This window comes from Microtus pennsylvanicus, chromosome 4 (genome assembly GCF_037038515.1).
Source record: "Microtus pennsylvanicus isolate mMicPen1 chromosome 4, mMicPen1.hap1, whole genome shotgun sequence".
Classification (NCBI taxonomy): Eukaryota; Metazoa; Chordata; class Mammalia; order Rodentia; family Cricetidae; genus Microtus; species Microtus pennsylvanicus.
The window spans coordinates 121,819,146-121,832,743 of record NC_134582.1 but is presented as its reverse complement, the minus strand read 5'-3'; the positions used below and the strand labels follow the sequence as shown (position 1 = coordinate 121,832,743).

At 39.0% G+C, this 13,598-nt stretch overlaps 1 protein-coding gene across 5 annotated transcripts in view; it reads right to left on the bottom strand.

Moving 5' to 3' along the window:
- Positions 1-77: 77 nt before the first annotated feature.
- Positions 78-13,598, bottom strand: part of Tasor2 (transcription activation suppressor family member 2) — a 51,884-nt gene continuing 38,363 nt past the window's right edge. For 4 of the 5 annotated variants that reach the window (XM_075970311.1, XM_075970310.1, XM_075970308.1 and 1 more), the window contains exons 14-20: positions 9,661-13,347; positions 6,596-6,721; positions 5,779-5,932; positions 4,537-4,642; positions 1,696-1,877; positions 1,176-1,290; positions 78-770 (exon numbers count right to left, since the gene is read on the bottom strand). In XM_075970311.1, coding sequence (XP_075826426.1) covers positions 767-770; positions 1,176-1,290; positions 1,696-1,877; positions 4,537-4,642; positions 5,779-5,932; positions 6,596-6,721; positions 9,661-13,347 — 4,374 coding nt within the window. In that variant the 3' untranslated portion in view covers positions 78-766. Of the gene's footprint in view, positions 771-1,171; positions 1,291-1,695; positions 1,878-4,536; positions 4,643-5,778; positions 5,933-6,595; positions 6,722-9,660; positions 13,348-13,598 lie in introns of those variants that run through there. The other variant, XM_075970313.1, reaches the window with a different exon arrangement.

Here is a 13,598-nt window from a genome sequence, read left to right as displayed (position 1 = left end):
TGTAGTAGGATTCTTCTTATAAAAGGCCTAAGCCTTGCTAAAGACTATACACAGATTGAATCACTACACAAACAACAGCATTTTAATTCTTTATTTAAAAAAAAATTAAAAAAAAAAAAACAACCAACCCAACCCCAAACTATGTATAAAATCCTTTGTTCCAAATAGATAATATACAAATGGTTTCTTGTGTATATTTTAAAGACTTAAGAAAGTTCTAATATCATAAATAATTTCTTCCTCAGATTGATTTTTTTTGTAGTGCAGCATTAAAAAAAAAACCCGAGTAAGTGGAAAAGTGTATAAATTTGTCATTTACGAAAAACATGGTTTTTCTCTTTGTAGTGTTTCTTAGGCAATAGCAAACAAAACCATTACAGATTATACTTTTTTACAATGTGGTAAAACCTCTGAAACATGCACTTCATAAGCCTCTAACCACACGCAAAAATGGCTATTTGTTAAAATAGATTTTACTTTAGCTAGGTAAACATATGAAGGTCTCAATTTTAATATTAAGCTCAATAGTTTTGAAGGCATTATATTTAGAATGAAAATTTTACAACAGTACTCAACATTGTAACCCAAAGCTAATGGCAACTATGGTCTGATAAATGCGACATTCTAGCAAAGTATAAAAACGAAACATGGATTTTTTTCAGATGAGGATTGTTTGTATGTATTTGAAGTTTTTCAGACACAAGAAAATACTAATTTATTGTTGGCATCTTCCATGCCTAGCCTCAACTCCAAAATGTAGTTTAAATCACCTGTAGAAACACAAAATTGGTATGATAAATGACTAAGAAATACTCATAACTGGGACAACTATACATTCATTTTACTGTCTCCCCTGTCAACCCAGGCTGGCTGCAAGTAAACTGAAATAGAAAACAGGCCAGGCAGTGGTGACCTGTGTCTTTAATCCCAGCAGGAGGCAGAGACAGGTAAATCTTTGAGTTCGAAGCCAGCCTGATCTACAAGAGCTAGTTCCAGGACAGGCTCCAGAGCTACAGAGAGACCCTGTCTCGAAAAACAAAAACTAAAAAACAAACCCAACCAACCAAAAAAACCTTTTGAATTTAAAGAGCCATTTTAAACATTCCTTCCCTCAATGGCAGTGTTTGCTGTCAGTAATTCCAGCTTACTCTGGAAATTTTAAAAAAAGTTCTTACCAGTAGCTACTCCTAAATGGAGCTGCTATATTTTGTATATTTTCAGTAAAGTAGTTTACATCTGTAACAAGGATTCCACTATTTTCAAAGACTTCTGGGGATGCCGTGTGCTTGTCTGTAAAGAAGAAAAACTGTGACAAAAAGCCAGTATTCCCATTTTTTTTGAGGTAGCAGAATTCACTAGAATGAGAAACACTAAGACATATGGTAGTAGAATGAGGAGGGAAGGGGCATAATGGACACGGTACTGTTTTCAGTAAACCAGGTGGCAACTAAGGCTCATAGAAATTGTGAAAAAAAAAACATGTACTTTGTAGGACCTAATAATATTAGAGGACTATTAACTAGAACAAGCATCCTCTGGTTCTGGGTATCTGTCAAAACATACACGGCACTAATAGCAGTGGGTAATCCCACATGTATCTAAGGCATTCAATAACTACTCAGAAAGGATATTTCTAGAGCCGTCCTGTGTTAGCATATACTGAGAAATGAAGATTAGAACTCAGATTAAATTTACCTGTTAGGAAGACAGCAAACCTGGCACTGATATGCTGAATTTGCAGGTTTAGCAAACATTTCAAAATTTCAGCTTTTGTCGGTGATGGAGAGTCACAGTTGTGATAATGAAGCAATTCAATGATATTTACACTCTGGTATGATTTCAGAATTAAGTTCTTTTTATGCGCGATTGAATCTACCCTGGAAAAGAGAAAGAAATGTTAGCTTTTCTTGCTTTCATTGAAAAGAAAAAGATTTTAAATTGTGTATCTGTGAAAGAATGTGCACCCTAAGAGTCCAAAAGAGTGTCTGAGACTCTGAATCTGGAGTTATGGGCAGTTGTGAGCCACCCAATGTGGATGCTGGGAATTGAACTTCACCTCTCAACTACTAAGACTTTTGCTCTTTGCTTTCAGTTTAGCTACTTATATTAAAACAACACTTGCTCAAAGAGCCTGCCCCTTTTTTCTTGATGTTCTTTTTCATGGCATAATGGCCAATATGTATGCACTGTCCTGATTAATTGCCTCTAAACTTTACAACAATAATGAACTCCTTTGAAAATATAGACTGTAACCTTGGGACAAACACAACCCATGTAGTTACTGCTACTTCACCGATAACTAAAGGTCCTTTAAAGTTCTTAGGCAGTTACACAATTAGAACTATGCTTTCTCACTGATCTTAGTGGACATTTGCACTAACATGTAAACCAACAAATCTTCCTTAGGAGTGACGTAATGGTCTTGCTCCATAGTTCCTATTGGCTTATTACTGTCATCCAGAGATTTCCCTGTTTCTGCCCTTAGTGCTGGGATTAGACTCTGCTGCTATATCTGACAGCAACTGGTCTAATTTATGTTTCATACTTAAATTTTGTGGCCAGATAACCAATCTCAGTGAAACTAAGGAGTAGCCAGACTTTTCTTAATTTTTTTTTAAAGATTTATTTATTATATATACAACATTCTGCCTCCATGTATGCCCACATGCCAGAAGAGGGCGCCAGATCTCAGTACAGATGGTTGGGAGCCACCATGTGGTTGCTGGGAATTGAACTCAGGACCTCTGGAAGAGCAGCCAGTGCTCTTAACCGCTGAGCCATCTCTCCAGCCCTTTTCTTAATTTTTTATCTCTATAAAATCTTACTTTTCCTTTTTTTTCCTCCTAGAGAAAAATCTCTTTAGTTCTTTAAATTTATTTACCTATAGGTGTGTACCTGGCAGTTTAATACATGATTAGTATTGCTGCCTTTCCTCTAAAATAATGGTTAGCAGGGGATGAAGAGCTTCGCTATTAAGAGCACTGGTCTGATCCAGTACCCATATGGTGGCTCCCACCTTTGAGGGAATCTAATGCCCTCTTCTGTCTTCCGGGGGCACTGCATGCATATCGTACATACATACAGGCAAGACACCAATAATACACCATCTTTTAAAAAGCTGGTTAGCAAGATCTTCTATGAGTTCCTGGCCATACCCTCCAGTCAGGTTTGCTTGGTTCACTATCCCTACCTTGTTAGTGAGCCTTATCTTGGCTAGCTCCTGCCCCAAGGAAAAACCTCAAATTTTATTCTGTCTATAATCTATGTGTCTGTATGCACCTGCAGGTCAATGTAAGTGACATGGATGTGCAGGTGCCCATAGAGGCCAGAACAGGGCACTGGATCCTTTGGGGCTAGAGTTACAGATGGTTGTGAGTCACCGAATACAGGTGCTAATATCCAAACTCTTGATGGAGCAGCAAGTGTTGCTAACTGCTATTTCTACACTCACACAATATACTTGCTCCTAGTGTCTGAAGAAAGCAGTGTTAAAAGTATTCAATAATTTAGCGTTCAAAGTCTGGAACTAGTAATGTGCTCATGTTCAGGTTTGTTTTCTTGGTATGTACAGTATCTAGTATCTGGTGCCTTTTATCTTTTATCTACTTGTTTCCTACTGTTCGCAGAGAATTTGGAGTCACACTTTGAATGTGCAGAAACTCTTATAGACTCCAAGTCTCTTGAACCAAATCAACTAATTTTCTTTTTTTAAAAAAATCCCTGCTTTGATGCTGGGGATGTGATGTGGTCAGTATGAGGTCAGTATGTGGACATGCATGAGGACTTGAGTTTAGACCCCTAGCATCCATGTAAAAAGCCAGGTGTGGTGGCACATATCTGTAACTCCAACACAGGGAGGTGAGGGCAGGCTCACTGGCCAGCCAACCAGCCAAGTTCAATCCATGAGTTCCAGATTCAGTGAGACCTTCTCTTAAGAAATAAGATGGGCAGTGATAGAAAACACCTGACAGACTGCCAGGCTCCTGCAAACAAGTGTGTAACCCACACAAACCACACACACAGATCACTGCTTTAACTTGATATGCTCTGGCTGGAAGGCCTGCACTTTTCTGAAGAGAAGATGTGTGTGTTGTGGGTGGGGGTTGGGGAGGGACTGAGGAGAGGAAGGAACACTGATTGGGCTGCAAAAAACTTTCTAAAAGCAATCAAAACAACAAATCACTGCTTTAGATTTATAGCAACCTGCCTACTGTTTAAATCCAATACCCTGACAACTCAAAATAAGAATCAATAGCCAAAAAAAGCACCAGCACCAAGCTCACATTTCACCATATTTTTGCATATGCAGCAGAGCCTGACTTAGCTGCTGATGTTGCTGTAGATACAACTCTCACTGGATGCCCTATTACAAAAAACAAATCCCAAAGCTATCCAGCAGACCTAAATCTTAGGAAGCCAAGCTTTAATATTCACTCTGACACCGTTCTTGTAGCTGTGGTGCTTGAGTTACACATAATCTAAGGCACATGGAAAACTGGGACTAGGGTATTTGCACCTTTCTCCACATGTACATACCTGACATCTTCCTTGAGCTTTTTATTCTCTCTGTAGTGAAGCAGCCACTTCCATCTTCCATTTTCATTTAGTTTTTCCAGGATTTTGACAATTTCCTTCAGTTGAACTGTAGAATAAGTTTAGCAAAGAGAAGATGTGTCTTAGTTTTTATTCATGCAAGGTCCATTAGTTGTCACTTAGGAACAATCAGACCCACATCTCCACCTCTTCCATGTCCAGGCAATGTCCAGCCTCAGAAACACATAACCTGTGAGACTCCTCAAACCAGTTCTACCCAGTCACACTATAATGGGAAACAACTGTGAAGGGGCCTGTGCTAAAGCTCTGAACCAGCCACATGACAGACAGAAGCAGTAGTCCAGTGCAGTAGAAAAGTTATGTATTTTTATTAACCTAGTTTCCATGAAGAATTTATGCTGATGAAGGTAAGCTGATTGCAAAATGGTATTCAAATTATCCTGATGTGATCAGAGTTAAGGCAGGTTTAAGAAGCAAATTCTAGGGGCTGGAGAAATGGCTCAGAGGTTAAGATCATTGCCTGCTCTTCCAAAGGTCCTGAGTTCAATTCCCAGCAACCACATGGTGGCTCACAACCATCTGTAATGGGGTCTGGTGCCCTCTTCTGGCCTGCAGGCATACACACAGACAGAATATTGTATACATAATAAATAAATAAATATTAAAAAAAAAAGAAGTAAATTCTACATTAGACTGTTCAAGGTATTAACCAGGATGACTTTTGGAAGGCTTTTTTTTTTTTTCTGGTTTTTCGAGACGGGTTTTTCTGTGTAGCTTTGGAGCCTGTCCTAGAACTTGCTTTGTAGATCAGGCTGACCTCAAACTCAGAGATCCACCTGCCTCTGACTCCCGAGTGCTAGGATTAAAGGTGTGCACCACCACTGCCTGGTCAGGAAGCCATTTTGTTTTTTTTTAAAAAAGTTTTTTTGTTAATATTAAGATATTAGGCCCTGTGCCATTAGAAATGGAGAACTGATTCTAAAAAAAAAAAAAAAAACCAATCAACCAACCAAAAAACCCACAAAGCCCTAAAATAGTGTTGATCTGTCAAGTGTTAAGGATGACTACATTAAAAGGATTTGGTGCAGCAATTGGCACAAAATAAGCCTTCAACATATGGTAAATGATTTCTTTAGAGTTGATAATTTCTTCTTGATGAAACAGTATTTGTGTCACTGGGTAAGGAGAAATTGAGATGCCTAGATTTCAAAATTAAAGACAAACCTAATGTTAAATTTTCTAGTATGTCATCATCCGATACCACAAAGCCGCCTGAGCGAAACAGCTCTTGGTAGGTATCATTCAGAATGTCTTCAGGAGTGTCTACCCCGGCAAAAATGACACTTGGGAAATGCTTCAGCTTCAGCAGAGAAGGAATCTGTTAGACATAAAAGGACTTCCATGAAAAAAGACACATATAGGCACATTTAACATTCTCATAGATTTCAAGGACCATGAGCAGCTGTAAATACTTCAGCCAGAACCACTGACAATGCTGCCACACACGTAGAGCAGTTCTCACCTCATGAGTAGCCATTAGCTCATCAAAATTAATTAAAAAGAGCGCTAGATATAGCTCATGAAAGAACATGTCTGAAGTTCAGGGGACCTATAAAAGGTTAAGTCACACAAACTCATTCTGGTGGTGCCAATACCACAAAGCTCATGTCACTATCCTGTGTCCACAAGTCGCTTCTTGTGACAAGTAATTATTTCTTATCAACTAGCCAATCTAAGTCCTTTTAAAGCATTTCTTAATAGTCAGACATCAAGTAATAAAGATTTCTTCAAGTGAGAAAACTTAGCATTGGCTCACATTTTTTTCAGTGAACATGGCATCAACCTGCCCTACAGACACCTGGGTGATTCTAAATGAGTATGCCACACTGTACTATATTCCCCACTATATTCCCAGTAAAGGTCCAATGGAAGTATATGTCAGCTACTCCCTACACAGAATGTACAGAATGCAGCAATGAATCACAATACAGAACAATTTCAGTGCCTAGAATATATTTTTACTGTGAGATTCCAAACTTACTTGATGCAAATGTGATATTATGTCTTCATTTTTGATGATAACTAATAGTGTCTCAGTCTCTCTTTGAAAGGCTTGACAGAAATCTAGAAGTTCCGCTTCTGTATGGCCTCCTTTCTTTAGAATGCTCTGAAAGATTTACAAACAGCTTTTACTAAAAAAAGGATACTTGTACAGACCTTTCTTTTCTTTCTTTCTTGACACAAGGTCTCTGAAAAAACCCTGGCTGGAATGCCCTGGAATGCACAACGTAGACCAGGTTGGCTTCAAATTCACAAAGATCCGGTTGCCTATGCTTCTCAAGTACTGGGAATAAAGGCATGTGCCATCACGCCTACCAAGGTACAACTATTTTTATATAAAAAGAAGCCACCAGCTAGGCCTGGTAGTGCATACAATCTCAGCACTTGGAGATTGAGGAAGGATCATTATACTGCTACTTAGCAGCACATCTCAAAGAAAGCAAACAAAAATATTTAACAATACATGAAAAAAGCAAATCCTATTTACAAGGCAACATAGCTACTGGTCTTACTACTAAATAAACACATGCACATATTACTATAAACTGGATTTAAGCTTCATTTTTAGTTATAAAATTAGTGTGTATGTATGTAAGTAGGTACACACACACATGCCATGGTCAGGGGATAACTTTCAGGATTTGGTTTTTTTCCTATCATGTGGTCCTGGGAGGATCAAATTTAGGGTTGTCAGGCTTGGTGGCTGGTGCCTTCTCTTACTGAGCCATCTCTACAGCCCAAGAAGTTTAATTTGATGATGAAGCAGTTTATGACTACAAAATATCAAAGGCTGATTTTAAAAAGTCTAAACTAATTCGCATAAATTTTCACTTTCAAGGGAGACAGGACAGGGTTGCTGGCTGTCTCTATAATGTCATTATTGTAATATGCAGCTAGGACTTTCAAGGGAGACAGGACAGGGTTGCTGGCTGTCTCTATGATGTCATTATGTAGCTAGAACTTTAGCAACATAGCAGTGCATTTCTCTATCACTAATCGGAACCAATCTGAAGAATTAATTGTTCCTTGGCTATCCATATAACATAAACTGCATGTTGGTAAGGAACTGCATGTTCTGACCTTCCCTCAGAGCACCTCTTTGAGTAGCTTCATTGGGAAGGTGAATGTGCATCAAAGATTTTCCTAAATCCAATCTCCCTTATGACTCTTTGGTTTTTGTTTGTCTCCCCCCTCGTCCCCAGAAAAGGTTTCTCTGTGTTGCCCTGGTTGTCCTGAAACTTACTTTGTAGACAAGGTTGGCCTTGGGCTCAGATATCTGCCTGTCTCTGCTTCCCAAGTGTTGGGACTGAAGGTGTGTGCCACTACCGCTGGTCCCTTGCGACTCTTACGTGATCCTTCCTCATGAAGGATTATGGCTTGCCATTGCACACCCAATTATATTCTACTCTGCACACCCAATTATACTCCGCTCAGAACATTTATTGTCTTTATAATGTATTACATTGTCTACCTTGAATACCCAAACAGATGAACTTCTGACTATCCCACCTACACTCAAAAGGTCAGCATAATTTTTGAAGAAATTCTTTTAGGAAAGAATCAACTGAAATACTGAAGATTGAGCTGTCACTGTTTGCAGATCCTTCTCATCTTACAAACAGGTCTATATCCCATCACTAAAGAATAGTTCAGGGCTTGCCAGAATTATTCAGGATGTTCCCAAGGCTTAAAAAACATGTACTGTTTTTTGTTTTCTTTAGACAGGATCTTACTCTGTAACTTCACTGGCCTCAAACCTTTTGGGATTCACTCATCTCAACCATCCAAGTGCTGGGATTACAGGTGCCAGCCACCACACCCAACAAACATTGTGCTCTTGAATGCATGTTATGTTTATTTTAGTATATGTTCAATTAGAAGTTGTAACCTTTGTACAAACATGCACTTTGTATTAAAAACAGTGGCCACATGGTAAAAAAAACTGTCAATATTTTTTAATACAATCAATAAAGAAACAAGATGATGCCTATGAACAGTCATGAGACACTGTTTAAGTGATGGGAACCCATTCCAGGTCCTCTGTAAGAACGGTCGGTATTAACTGCTGGGCCACTTCTCCAATCCCTGCTATTTCTAAGAATATTATGAGTCTTTCCAGTAACCTCAGGATGAAGTCTAAATATGGTATCTTGGAGAGCCCCTTTCTAGCATGGCTCATAATGTCTCCCAATTCATCTCTTGGCAGTATACTCTATGCGCAGTAGTATTAATCAGGTCTTCCCTCTGCTTGGCTCTTGTCCCTTCTGATCCCGTGTCCCATACATACCTTGTCTTTTGGCACCCCTCATGCTTTTATCTCTGCAACACTAAGCCCTTTGTATTGTGTGTCTGAATTAGTACAAAGATTACTTTTCACAAAATGTTATATGGTAGACATGCCTTCATTTTAGAAGTTATCATTACTCATTTTCCTCTATTCTATACACCAATGAAAAAGACATTTTGGTGTGTGATTTTTATGTATGAACATGCGGCCAGAATTGACATCAAGTGTCTACTATTGATCTCCACCACTTTGATATAGGGTATCTCACCAAAGCTAGAGCTAACCTATTCAGCTAGAATGACTGAATAGCAAGCTTCAGGGACCTGCCAGTCTTTGTCTCCCCAGTGTTTAGATTACAGGCCACGTGCACAGCTTTTTGTATGAGTGCTGTGTTCAGGCTTTAATGCTTGTATGGTCAGTACTTTACTAACTGAGCCATCTCCCCAACCCTGGAATATAATTTTTCTTTAAAAAAAAAAAGAATGCTAAAAATGTGCTCATTGAAAATAGATGTAATCATAGTAAAAGCCTAACTTGGGGGAGGGCAGCATTTGTCTTGATTCACCATTAGCTTTTCATTTTTGTCCTCTTAGAATTTATGTTCCCTCTGAGTTACTGATAACACCTGCCATGTAGTAAACAAAAACTGAAGATTAAAACCTAAATCACATCCCGTACCATTTTTTAAGCATAAAATTTTATTACTATTAAACTAAAAATTAGAATATAACGAAGTATAGAGTAAGCTGGTACTTTACCTTTGTTCTTAAGAAGAATGACTTATCTTCTGTTTCAACGAGGTAGAACCTGAAAGGGCTCTTACAAGCCTCCCTCATAACTCCTTTTAGTTTGATATGCAGAGTGGCACACAAGTCCGTGATCACATCTTTGTAGGATACCGATTGTCTTGGCTGATATGTCTCCTGTGGACAAGCTTCTGCAGAAGCTACATTTAACTCTTTATCTTGGGAAACAGTTTGGTTGCTATTCATCATAACTTTATTAAATTCAGCATATTCATTTAGAATAAGTGAAATATCACTTCTAGCTTCTTTCAAAGTACTGTTGTATTTCAGTTTATTGAGATGGACTGGAATAATCTGATTTCTTTCAGGATTTCTACTTTGACTATGTTTCTCCTTCCAAAAGGAGGAACGGTCTAGATTGCTGGGCGAGTGGTCTCTTCTACAATGACTTTGCGGCCTGGTGTCTGAGTGTACAACTGTTACTAGGATGGGGCTTCTGCTCTTAGGTGGAAGATGCAGAAGCGAGGCATCAGATGTTTGTGTTGAAGGGCATGTTTCAACTGAGATTCGGATAAGTGACTCCTTAGGGAAGATGTTGGTGGAAAGGGAAGATGGCTGAGAATCTCCCTTCTTTAGTATTTCTTTTAGCTTATGATCAAAACGCAAGTACTCCAGGTCTAAAGTATTCTGCGTGAGGTCATCTGTCACATGCCAAGTGCTAGTCCAGGAGCTAAGGCTATTGCAATTTGCAGTGAAATTCCGATGCCTCTTCAGGCTATGCAATGTTCTTGTGGTATCTTTGGATTCTTTTGTTATAGTAAAGTTAGCATAAGTCTTGGAGATACCACTGGAATCTGGGATCTGGACGTAGCGTGGCATACACTTATCATTTGTTGAGATAGGACACGATTCTGTGTCCCAGCTTCTAGATGGAACATGTGTGCCCAGCTCTGAAATTTTGCTGGAGTTGACCCAAGTGTCACTGTTGTTTAAGCCTGTGAAAAAATCACTGCTATCTTTTACAGCATCTTTGTGGCTTGCATGACTACCTCCCAAAGTACACAAATTCTCTACATCTAATTTGCAGTTTCTACAATCCAGAGAATCTGGGTCAGTATCTCCAGAAAGTGGTTCATAGCATGTGGAAGCATTCACACTTATCTCTGTACTCCTGCTCAGTGCTTTAGAATCTGCCTTGGGTTTATGTCCCATATTAGGGTTTTCACTGGCAGTATGTTCTTTGTAGATGTCACAAACAGAGGCAAGGGATTCTGGGACAAAGGAAGCAGAAGGCTCTTCATTGATACTTTTACTTATGTCTGCTGTATTTTGGTAAGAACGATCATTTTGGGAGAAAACTCCATCATTCAGGGGCTTTTTTTCTTCACATTTTGATGTGTCCTGGAGCACACAGATTGTTTTTTGTTCACCTTTTGTAGATGTGGAGTGAGAGTGAAGGCCAACAGCACTGAGATCCATCCTTTCTTCACGTAATTCAGTTCCAATATTCTGAAGTAAACTGGCCATTCTAACTACTGGTATTTCTTGTGTTTGAAACCCTGGCTCTACACTTGCTGGTTTTTTGTGATAGGTGCACTGAGCACTGTCACAAGAAGAAACAAACTCTTCAGTTTTGTCAATGGAGGCAGAGTTCATGGACCCAGGCTGCATATTAATATCAGCCACTGTTTTTAAATCAGAGCTATTTTTCTTACTGTTTTTAGAGCTAGTGTGTTTTAATGACATATTTACTATTTCACTTACACTGGGTATAGAAACCAATGTGTCTGCCAAAGACTTATTTTCAACAGTTTTTCTAGTACTACATAAGGGTACAATGGACTCCAAGGCAAAAGGTTTTATGCCCAGATTTCTGTTCTCCATACAAATTGCCTGCAATGAGTTCCCTGATTTTAAGAGTTTTCCAAGAGGCTTGAAGTTACCTCCATATTTAGGGGGTGAGGTAGGCTTGTTTAACTCTCTATCATGGCACTGTACCTTTTCTGAAAAAGATAAACTCTCATTCTGCTCACTTGGGACATTGAACTCAGCTATCTCACCAGGTACTGTTACTCTGCCTTCTATTCCTGCACTGGTTAGTACCTGTGGCATTTCTGCAGAGAGCTGTACTTGTACTTGAGTTAACTTATTTTGTCCCATTGAAGTCTTAGGACCAACAAAAGAATTTTCTTTTCCTGTTAAACTTCCTGACTTAACTTGGGAGAACTCGCTACTTTTCTCAGACTGTGTACCATGAAGTTTTAAGCATGGAGTGGGTTGTGTTCCTTCAGTTTGTACTATGGGATCAGGACTAGAAGCTGGTGATACTTCTTCTATTAGAGTACCAAAGGGAAAGTCTGAGGGAATGTTAATTTCCTCTGCCACCTTAGGGGCACAATTTTCTTTAGAAAGTATTAATGTACCTGGCTTTAAATCACTGCTTTGTGTCTCTTTTAATGGTTCTCTGGGGTCCACAGCATACACTGAGATATAGCTAGCTGAATTTATTGTTTTGTTTTTTATGAGGCTCACCTGGACTTCTGGTTCAACCTCTTCTTCAGTTCTACTCTGCAGTCCTAAATTTGACACTGGGGTCTTCTGCAATTGTTCGATTTCACCAGCTGCCATTTCCTCCCTGGGGTTTGTAGGTGGTAATACCGTTAAAGTTGGGTTAGTATATTCCCCTGACAACTCCATGCTAACCTCCTCCCTATTTATAGATAGATCAGCTTGTTTGGGAAATACTGAATTAAGTATTTGCAAAGTCTTTTCTTGGTTTAGACTACTCTTGTCATTAATCCGTACTTCTGAGGGGCCATCTGATATATTACGTATTGCTGAAATACAGTTAAGGGATGGTTTGTTTCCCAGAGTAGCAGAGATTGATGATGATACTACTTTAACTTGTGATGGTTCTAGAACCTCATTTATAGACATGCTGAAGCCATTCTGAGTCTGTAGAGAGGCATCTTGTGGACATTTTGTTTTGTTACTGGCTAATGAATAGCTAGAACTTTTAACTAAAGGCAGTGCCTCAGTTATCAATCCATCAGCTGATATTGGAGGAGGAATCTCTTTCTGTAATGGACACAGGCTTTCAGGAGCTGTTTCCATTTCTAGGGAGGAGGCAGAAAGGCACTTACTCTCTCTATACTCTGAAATGGCAAGAGAAGGAATGTCCCTAGGGCACTGTGTTTGTGCCTCTTCCAATTCAGACACAGGATACTGAATACTCAAGGCAGAGGACACTTGTTTAACCAGCTCAGTATTAAAGTCTGTAGGTTTGTCAGCTGTATTTACTTCTGTATGTATTGGTACACAGGCAGCTTTTTCAAGAGCAAGAGTAACCGGCTCCAGATTAATCATCATATATTCCACGTTATCATCTGTCCTTTCTGCAGAGGGCTGACATTTGTTATTGATGGGGCTACTATACTGGATAGCATCCTGTACAGCACCCGTTTTTATCAGCAGCGATGGATGAAAAGTATCAACTTTGTTCTCAAGGGTGCTCAACACAGACTTATGACACATCATTGCCTCACTGCCAGCCCCATCATAAGCTGTTGTGTTTGGTAAGGTCTTATCTTCACTGGGAATACAAGATCCATTACTTTGGGCACATGTGACATCAGAGAGCCCAACATTAGAAGTCTCAGGTATATCTGATAATTCTTGTTTGTCTTTACCTCCAGTCACCTGAAATGATAAAAGGTTAAAAAAAAAAGCAATTTCAAAAAAAGATAAACAGATTAAGAAAAATTACTGTTATGAAAAAAGGCATGGGATAATTGTACTTTGTTTTTTGAATTCTCTTAATCTATAAGCATTATCATACAATAGAGATAAGCAAACCCACCAAATGTATTGAACGTAGGCCCTTGTTTACATTAAGTGAGTATTCTTCTTAGTTGAACCCCAAGCTCACTGTTTTTTCTCCTTTAAAAATA